This window comes from Cavia porcellus, unplaced genomic scaffold (assembly GCF_034190915.1).
Source record: "Cavia porcellus strain 051 isolate PalLab524CR breed Dunkin Hartley unplaced genomic scaffold, mCavPor4.1 scaffold_6, whole genome shotgun sequence".
Lineage (NCBI taxonomy): Eukaryota > Metazoa > Chordata > Mammalia > Rodentia > Caviidae > Cavia > Cavia porcellus.
The window spans coordinates 105300287-105309941 of record NW_026947489.1 but is presented as its reverse complement, the minus strand read 5'-3'; the positions used below and the strand labels follow the sequence as shown (position 1 = coordinate 105309941).

General features: G+C 55.7%; 1 protein-coding gene and 1 long non-coding RNA gene across 3 annotated transcripts; one reads left to right on the top strand and one right to left on the bottom strand.

The window, feature by feature from the left end:
• Window positions 1-94: 94 nt before the first annotated feature.
• Window positions 95-2706, top strand: Rassf7 (Ras association domain family member 7). Of its 2 annotated transcripts, none has more exons than XM_003461313.5 (6): window positions 95-249; window positions 864-994; window positions 1081-1793; window positions 1946-2074; window positions 2144-2225; window positions 2335-2706. In XM_003461313.5, exons 2-6 carry the CDS (start codon window positions 871-873, stop codon window positions 2364-2366), a joined length of 1080 nt encoding a protein of 359 aa, XP_003461361.1. In that variant the 5' UTR covers window positions 95-249; window positions 864-870; the 3' UTR covers window positions 2367-2706. The 2 variants fall into 2 exon arrangements, with proteins under 2 accessions (XP_003461361.1, XP_013006053.1); XM_013150599.3 differs by lacking the exon at window positions 95-249 and adding an exon at window positions 494-662.
• A 1527-nt stretch (window positions 2707-4233) lies between these two features.
• LOC134476600 (uncharacterized) lies at window positions 4234-5525 on the bottom strand. Its single transcript, XR_010048447.1, has 2 exons — window positions 5448-5525; window positions 4234-4801 (listed from the first exon to the last, which is right to left on the bottom strand). It is a non-coding gene; the product is annotated as an uncharacterized LOC134476600 (long non-coding RNA).
• Between the last annotated feature and the right edge of the window lie 4130 nt (window positions 5526-9655).

Here is a 9655-nt window from a genome sequence, read left to right as displayed (position 1 = left end):
AAGCCCCGCCCACACCTGGGCGCTGCGGGAAGGGGCAGAAGCAAGCCAATAGGGCGGGGCGGAAGAAGACAGCCAATGGGCGTGGTCGTAGGGCGGGAGGCCTGAGCCATAGGGCTAATTGGGGTGCTCCGGGGCGGGGTTTGCGGGCCGAGGGCCAATGAAGCTCCAGGGATGTGGTGCGCCGGGCGCTAGAGCGGCAGGTTGTCTGGGCGCCTGAGCGCTCTGGGTCGGAGATCCGCGACTGTCCAGGTGAGTGAGCTGGGTTCACGGGCAGGACAGGGCTCCCGTGGAGGGAGGAGAGTCTTCCGTGGGACTGGACGGGCGGGACCGGGGTCCCTCCAGCCGGGGGTCCCGGAGCGGCGCTGACTTCCGGGGCTAGCGCACTCCCCAGAGCGGGAGGAGCTTCGAGCTAGGTTGGAGGTTCATAGGTACGAAGGTCGGGTTTGGATCGTGAGGCGGCTTCTCCGGGGCCAGAGAAGGTCTCTTCCTGGAGGGGTTCCCATGGCTGCGGACGAAATCCTTTGTGGGAGCGCCCTTGGGCGCTTGGGATGCCACCTGCGGGAGGGAACAGTGCCCTTTGAGCCAGGTGGCGCAGAAGGTGGCGAGTGGACAGGAAATCCTGGACCTGATTAATGATTCGCCTTGTTCCGAAGTGGGGACAGGTGAAGTGGGAGAAGCCAAGGGCCAAACTAGTTCCCTGGCCTCTCCAAGAATGCGTGGCCTCCGGGTGGGGCTGGGCACTGGAGGCTAGGGCTGGTCTCTGAGAGCCTGAAACTCTGAACCAGACTTGACTTGTCGGCTGGGCAGGGGTAAGAGGGGAGGACCAGGCAGAACCTGACCTATGGCCTGTCTCCTCCCTACAGGGCCGGGATGGTTCTGGGGCTGTCCACCATGGAGCTGAAGGTATGGGTGGATGGCATTCAGCGGGTAGTCTGTGGGGTCTCAGAGCAAACCACCTGCCAGGAAGTGGTCATTGCATTAGCCCAAGCCATAGGTAAGTCCACTGTTGCTAATGGGCTCAACAGGTGAGGCAGGGGTGGGGTCACCCATTTTTCAGTTGACCTCTTCCTCTTCCTCCAGGCCAGACAGGTCGCTTTGTGCTTGTGCAGCGTCTTAAGGAGAAAGAACGTCAGCTGTTGCCTCAAGAGTGTCCAGTAGGTGCCCAGGCCACCTGTGGACAATTTGCCAATGACGTTCAGTTTGTCCTGAGGCGGACAGGGCCCAGCCTGGCTGGAAAGCCCTCCTCTGACAGCTGTCCACCCCCAGAACGTTGCCCAGTTCATACTAGCCTACTTCCCAAACCAGGGGTAGCACCGGGCCGGGAGTCCCACAGAGCACTGACCTTTAACCTGGGGTATCCCAGGCTGGCCCCTAACCACTCATCTTCTGAGCTTCCAGCCCCTGTGGTACCCAGCCTAGGTTGCATGGAAGACCTACAGGGCATGGAGATCAGGGTGCAGAGGAATGCAGAGGAGCTAGGCCACGAGGCCTTTTGGGAGCAGGAGCTAAGGTGGGAAGAAGCCAGGGAACGAGAGGGGCAGGCACGTCTGCAGACACTGAGTGCAGCCACTGCAGAGCATGCTGCCCAGCTGCAGGCCCTAGATGCACAGGCCCGTGCCCTGGAAGCTGAGTTGCTGCTGGCCACTGAAGCTCCTGGGCCCCCCTCTGCCACACTGTCTGCCACTGAGCGCCTACGCCAAGACCTGGCTGTCCAAGAGCGGCAGAGCGTGGAGGTACAGGACAGCCTGGCCATGGTGAGCCAGGCTCTGGAGGCAGCCGAGCGTGCACTGCAGGTGAGCCCAGGAGACCCCAGCCCATGCCACCTCCCCAACCTGGGTAGCTAGGATTTGGGGTCTGACATAGGATCAGACCAGAGAGAATGCCTTGTAGGCCATGAAGCCCCCAATACTGGTGGCCTTGCTCCTGAGGGTCCTGTGTGTCCTAGGCTCAGGCACAAGAACTGGAGGAACTGAACCGGGAATTGCGTCAGTGCAACCTGCAGCAGTTCATCCAGCAGACGGGAGCTGCGCTGCCAACACCCCCGCAGCCAGGCAGAGCCTCCCCTGTCACACAGGTCAGAGCAGTTCTGGGAAAGGTGGGAGGGTACGGGTCCAGCCACTTGGCTGACCTTTACTCTTCACAGGACCTTCTGTCTTCAGCTGGAGAAGATCCCTTGCAGGGAGCCCCCAAGACCCCCGTCCCAGTGCCCACTCTGAGCCTGGAGGGTAGGTCCACCCTGTGGCATGGGCCCTCTCCAGTTCAACCTGTATCTTCCCTACCCTGTGGCATGGGCCCTCCCCAGCTCAGCCTCCTCAGCCTGTGTCTTCCCCACAGTCACTACCATGAGGCAGAGCTCCTGGAGGTAGCAGCTCCTGCCCTAGACCAGTGCTGTGGAAGTGCCACGGAACATAGACGAGCCAGGACAGTCAGACAAAGCGCAAGGACAACAGGAGTCTGATCAGAGATGCCTTTCTGGTGCCTTAAGTTTGTGCTTCAGGAGGCTGGGAGGGGGGTGCCCTAGTCCTTGCCAAGTCTGACAGGCCCCCTGGAGAAGTAGAGGATGTAGCTCAGAACTTACCAGGCCTCAGAGACCACTACTGCTATTGGGGATGGAAGATGTGTGCACAGTGGACTCAGCTTATGGATGTGTGTGCTGCCTCCCTTACCCTGACTATGAACCTCAATAAACTGCCCATAGTGCCTTGAGTGTGTCTTGACTCTGCAAGATTCATGTGGGAGTGACTTAAGGGACCATTGCATGGTAGGATCCAAGGCTGGTTTGCTTTCTTGCCTCTGGACAGTTTATTTTTTGTTTTTGTTGGTTGTTGTTTTTGAGTCTCCTTTGTAGTCTCCTATTTACTGGCTCTGTCCTGACCTGGGCTTGTCTGGACCCTTCTCCTACCTGGCTTCCCCTAACCTGGCCTATTCCTGAAGAGCTGCAGGAACCCAGGATGCCAGGACAAGCTAGACTTGCCTATCAGGTTTACTGTCTCCCAGAGAACTCACAGGGGCGGGTCCTGGACTCCTCAGTCAGATCCAAGGAGCTTACCCTAGAGGAACCTGGCTACCTCTGGGGGAGGAGTGGGCATGGTATGAAGAGGGTCTGTTTCTCAAAGGGTGGATTCCAGGGTTGGCCATGGCCTCTCCCAGGGCCCAGATCTTCAGACAGACTGCATACTCCCAGCTCTGAGAGCTGGGGCTGGAGATCTTGGTGATAAGCAGAATTTGGAGCCCTATATAGCCATGGGTAGTACTGGTAGATGGGATGGGGTCACCCTAGACCAGTTGTGGTGATATGCATGCTGCAGCAGGCTGTTTATCATTGAAAGCTCTAAAAAGTTCACCATCACTGCCCTAGATCATGGGTCCTTTAGCTGGATTCAAGGAAAGGGCATATATGAGATGGACTCCTGAGCCGGAGTCACCTGAGGGTCCTGAGCTGGGTCTGGTATGCACCACTTCCTTTGGGGTAGTAACAGGAGAAATTGAAATCCTGAACAGAAATAGCAAGAAAGCCACCTGTGAGTACTAGGGAAGGCTCCTCAAAGGCTAGGGCATTTGGGAGCCTACTGCTATTTGCAGCAAGCAACTGCATATTTTCTGCCAGAGGTGGGGAGCTGGGAATCTAGGTTAGGTAGCAGGAGGCTTCCAACCAGATGTCCAAAGCCCAAATGCCCTGCTGGTTTCCCCTACCTGCATCCTTGCTCAAAAGCCTGCTGCAGCCTACACCCATGGCTCCAGACTGGTGGACACATGGCCATAGAGCCTCAAGTGCAAAGGCTAGCTGGACCTAGGGGTTTGCTCCCTTCATGCATTCACTGTATTCCCTGTCCACACTCAGAAGGACTGGATACACCTCTGGACATTAGTCCTAACCCAGTTAAGGACATAAGTCAGCAGAGGCCATGGCTAGTCCTATCCAGAAACCTTATCACAGAGAGGCCAGGGGCCCCTTGACCGTGTAACTCCAGGATCTGAGCTTCCAGGTTCCAAGCCAGCACATACCACACACTGCCCGTCTTCTGAGGGTCACCTGTTTGTTCTGAATCTACTGTGCAGGCCCTGTCAGGCTCCTGGCCCTGAAAAAGGCTTCCCATTAGCACTGTGTTCAAGTGGGGTTGGAGTAGAGCTCTTTGCTGACAGTTGTTTCAGGTAGAAGAGCCCCATATCCCCCTAAAAGTTGCCAGAGTGCTTTGGGTCACGAAGCAAGCAAAACTTTCAGTTGCTGCAAAGTTTACTTTTGAGTTTTAAATTTTACTTTGAAGACAACAGTGTGAGTTATGTGAAGTATGGAGATGCCGAGATCCCAGTCCTCCAAAGGTCACCTTCCCCTGCAAGGCTGTGATAGGATCCTGCAGCTGTTGGTGTGGGGCAGTCACTGCCACCCTCACTACTAGGCAGTCCAGCTGAATGATGAGGCCAGGCTGTGCTGTAGACAGTGCTCTCACAGTTCCCGCTCATGCCCAACACTGAAGTGAGAACCCCAGTTCACTGAGGGTCACCCACAGAAAGTGGCTGCAGGGAGTAAGTTAGTTCTCCTGGTTCTCAGCCCCAAGGCCACATGGTCTCCTTTCACCTGCAGAACATGCTATGGAAAACTACTGTGATAACAGCACAGGGTCCCTCTGGAGTGCTTGTCCTCTTTATAGAGACCTGGCCCTGCCCCTGAAGGGCCATTGCAGGTGTTTCGCCTCCTATGAGTTGCACTAGACATACTCCTGATACACATTTCCATGGTGGACTTCTGCGTGTGGCCTTTCTTGAACTCCACAAACAGGCCTACTGTCTTTAAGAGGACTGCCTGTAAGAAGTGGCAGAAATGACAAAGAGAAAGCAGCAGCTGTCATCCTGTAGGGAGTCCCAGAGATGACCCTCAGGAGGCAGGTCTTTTTTTTTTTTTTTTTTTTGGCAGGTCACAACACCTGCGCTTGCCCCAGGCTTCCCTGGGCTTGGTCACCTGCCATAGGAGGTCCTAAGGGCTCTGCACAGCCTGGCACCTTGGAGTATACAAGAAGAAATTTCCCTCCAAGAGGGTACCTGACCCAACCTCAGTCCTCCCATGTGGAGCCACCCTGGCTCCGACAGGCCTCCCATGGGACAGGCCCCTCCCTGGCCTGCGAGCCCCCTCTTCTCTATGTGGCCACCTGCCTGCCCGCCAGACCAGGGCCACTGAGGGGCCAAGGGCTCGCGCTGCCCAGGGACAGATCAGCCGCTGTCACACGCACAGTGGGTCGGGAGCAGCGCAGTGTGCGGTGGGCAGTGGCTGCCCTGCGCCTGGAGGGGCGGCCCGGCGGGTGCACGGAGAAGGGGCTGCCCTCCGCCCTGTCCTCTCCAACTTTGGCATCCAAGCCGCGTTGTCCTTGCCCACCCGCCCCTCCACAGCCCCCCAGCGGAGGGCGTTTTCGAATGTGCGCCCCGCCCGCCAGCCTGGGACCCCTGGGTGTCACCTGCGACCCCGGCACGGGGCCTTCGCGGGTTCTCGGACCAACTTCAGCTGCAGCCTTGGCCACCCGGGTGCCCCTGGCTGGCCCAGGCTGGGCCCTGCAGCTCCGCCCCATATGCAAACAACTGGGACAGCAACCAATGGTGCGCCGATCGGGGCCCGCCCTGCCGCCCCGCAGCCAGTGGGCGCGGTGGGGGGGGGCAACGCGTCCCGCCCCCTGCTGCGGGGCCCTTCGGCGACTCTGCAGGCGCGTTCCTTTCTGCACGTCGGCCTGGGGAGGGGCCACCACCTGCCGGGCGGGGCTTGCGGAGCGCCAGGCCTGGCAGCGACCCCTACAACCAAGCAGTGGTACGGCCCGGCCGCCCCGCGCGGTGGTACAGCCCGCCACCCCAGCAAGCTGGATAGAGTTCTCGCTGCTCTGCGCTGTGCGCGTCCACACGTACCCAAACAGTGACCCAGAGTTCGCTTGTGGCCCACACGAACGTGTCCAATGCCCTCCCAGCCGAGGCTCCCGGGGGTCGGTGCCGGTCACCTCCGAAGCTAGAGCCTGGGCGCAGGGCGTCGAGTCTCGCTGCGCTGCTCTGGGCTCGTTCCAGTCACGCAGAAGCACTGGCGGGGCACTCAAAACGTCCACTCTGGGGAGCAGACTGTCACCTTCCTCAGCTAGCCGGGGGCAGCACCACAGACAGCGGTCCGACTCCTGGGCTCTCTGGCCCTGGTGGCCCTCAGCGAGGGGCATTGGCCCCTGAGCAGCAGGGGCAGGAGGGTGCCTGCACTCTTTAAATTATGTCCTCATAGTTCTTTGTTCTTCCCTCACGCTAACTAGACCCCCTCCTTCCTCCCTGAGGCACCTATTCTGTTCCAGGCACCTCCAAAGATCCCCTCTGTCCCAACAGTGTGGTAGCCACCTCAACCTCAGCCACTGTCCTTGGCTGTGCTCCCTGGGCTGGCTGTGTTCCTAAACCCTGTCATCCCCATCCCTATCCCATGGCCCCCCTGCATCCGGCATCCACATAGGCCAGACTGAGGCCTGCCAGATACCCCAGTCAGACAAGCAGTTGAGTTCTAGGGCCCCAAGAAGACATGTGACCTCAGGAACCTGAATCCCAGGGATAAAAGCCAAGTGCAGGTGTTGTGCAGTGTGGTCATCTGCAGCTGGGGAAGGAGCATGGAGGAGGCAGGAGCCATCTCAGACACACTGGCTATGAGAGCACAAGGGCTCAACAAGGTCTGGGACACTTGTGTCACTGGGGATTGGACTGGACTCAGGCCTGATTTATTTATTTATATATTTATTTATGGTGGTTTTTTCCAATCAGAATTTATTGGTACATTTTAGATACATATAACTGTCACATTCATCATTGAGAATTTGTATTTGGTGTGTGTGTGTGTGTTTTGTTTTTTTTTTAGAGGTCTCTTATGCAGTTCAGGCTGGCATTTAATTTACTGTATAGTCCAGACTGGCCTCAAACTCCCAATGGTCCTCCTGCCTCAGCCTCCAAAGTGCTGGGATTATAGGGATGTGCTACCATTCCTGGCCCTAGTCCTTTTTAAAAATTTTTAATTGACACAGCATCTTGCCAAGTCACTAAATTGCCCAAGCTTGGCTCAAACTTGCAATCTTCCTGCCTCAGCCTCCCAGAGAGCTAGATTACAAGTATGCACCACCAGGCCCAACTGATATGGATCTTGCAGAAACCAGTTCAGATTGCTGGGATTCTGGGGAAGGCCCACACCTTGAGGTCAGGACATAGGCTCAGTGGAAGGAAGTCAAGGACCAGCAGACAGGAGAAACTGAGCTACTGCTTTCACTGCTGGCATTACGCCTACCTGTTCCAAGTCCTCACAATGCACTTCTTCTCATCCTCTGGAGGAGGCTAAATGTCGCCTCCCAAAGATATGTCCATATTCTAAGATCTAGGATCTGTGAATGTGACTTCACTGGGAAAAAAGTGTCTTTGCAGATGATTTTATAAAAGATCTCATGAAATCATACTGAGTTACCTGGGTAGGTTTACATTCAATAACAGTGTCCTTATAAGTGACAAAAGAGAGACAAACACAGAGGGAAGGAGATAAGACAGGGGCAGAGATCAGAGTGCTGTGGCCGAAAGTCAAGGAATGACTGGCATTCTCCCTAGGGACTCTGGAGTGTGGCCCTGCCAGTCTTAAGATCAGACTTGTAGCCTCTGGGACTATGTGAGAATAAGTTTCTGTTTTAAGTTTTGTAGTCAAAGGACACTCACATACTGCACCTGCTTACTCTAGTCTAAGAAATCAGTTTGGCTGAGTGCCCCCTCCTTTAGCTCTATGATTTTCTACTGGCCTGTTCTGACACTGCTCACCTCTTCTCCTATCCATGCTTCAGCCTCTTTCCTCCATCATCTACTTGGCTCCAGGTTCCTTGCCATTGGGATGGGGCACAGGGGACTATGTGCAGGTGGAAGGGCAGGGTGGGGGCAGTTGTACCTATAGTGAATGCCAGACACACACATCTATGCCTGCTTGAGGCAAGAGCAGCATGTGCCATCAGCAGGGCCTCCAGGTACAGTGCAGGGCTGTGTCAGTGGGAGGCATGTATATGTGTGTGTGTGTCCTCCAACAGTCCCCATGAGGAAGCTGTTGGGGTGGGTAGGACAGCCCAGTCACCTCAGCCATAGGCTGTTGGATCTCCTCCTTCTCAGGAGCCCCCGAATGTGCCGGCTGGTACCTGTATCTAACAGTCCTCAGCAGGCAAGAACATGTGCTTCTGCTAAGCTCCAAGCAGAGAAGAGGGACAGGTGTCTGGTGCAGGTCAGGGGGTAGCATCGCAACCCTTTACCACCATGCTGGCCCCCACAGGATGTTCTCACTGTGCTCACCCATTCAGTTCTCACCATGACCCAAGAGACAGGTTAACATCTGAATTTGCAGCCAAGGACACTGACACCCAGAGAGGGCAAGGAACTCTTCCAGTTCATACAACTGCCACTCAAGGGCCTGGGTGATGCCAAAGCCACTCACATCATTCAGATCCTGCTGTCTAGCTCATGGAGGAGAGGGAGCATACTCCAGAGTCCCTTTGTCTGGGATCACCCTTTCTTCCGGATGTTTCTTTTCTTTCTTTTTTTTTTTTTTTTAATTGGTACTGGGGATCGAACTCATGACCACACGCTTGCAAGGCAGGCACTTATGCCACTGAGCTAAATCCCCACCCCCACCCCTTTTTTTTTTATCTTTTTGAGACAGGGTCTCTATGCCGTTCAGGTTGAGCTCACTTTGTAGCCCAGGCTGGTCTCAAACTCACAACGATCCTCCTGCCTCGGCCTCCCAAGTGCTGGGATTACAGGCATGAGCCACCATGTCCAGCTAGGATGTTTCTTTTATAACAAGCAGAACAAACAGCACTCTGGACTGACTTGTTCTCTGGTTTCCCACTTCCCTTCCATTCCCAGGCAAATTATATGGCTGCCCCAGTACCTACTCAGGCTTCTCATTCTCTCTACACTCCCAGGGACCAGTGGTGCTGTCCAGGGCCTCAGCAGACCCCACCTTACTCTCCTAATAGATGTAGTTGCTTCCTTTGGTTTCCAACAGCAACTCTCCTGTTTTCCTGTGCCTGTTCTTTTCCAGTCCCCCTTTGTGGCCTGCTTCAGTTCCTTTTGATATCCTTTGAAGATTCCATACTTCTTCACCTTTGAGGTCTGGGGTTTAAGAGTGGGTTCTGCCCCTTTCCCTGAAAATCTCCATCTAGCTTATCCTGTCCCTGGGACTTCCACACACAGCCATTTCCACATTTCCCCATTCTCAGCCGTTTCTGTTTGTATCTTCCCTGTCATTCCATCCAACCACTCATCATGTCCTACCAGCTGTCTCCCACATCTACCTTGCAAGCCACAGTGCTTCCCTGGCCTGGCTGTTATGCACACAAGGGTCTGGTGCACCAGCACTAGCCCTGCAGGACCCCTGCCCCAGCTGCCTGGTCCTCACTTCCTCCTCAGCACTATATCAATGACGCCCAGTTGCTCAGGCTCCTGACCCTGACTCACTCATTTTTGGATTGTATAGATGCTGGGGTGGAATCTAAGGCCTTGCATATGCCAGCAAACAGACCACTGACCTGCAGACCCAGCCCAGCCTGTCTTTTTGTTGAAGCAAGGATTGCCTTCTCCCATGCCACACTGATTATATTTTGTTTTGTTTTTTGAGACAGGGTCCTGGGCCAGGGAT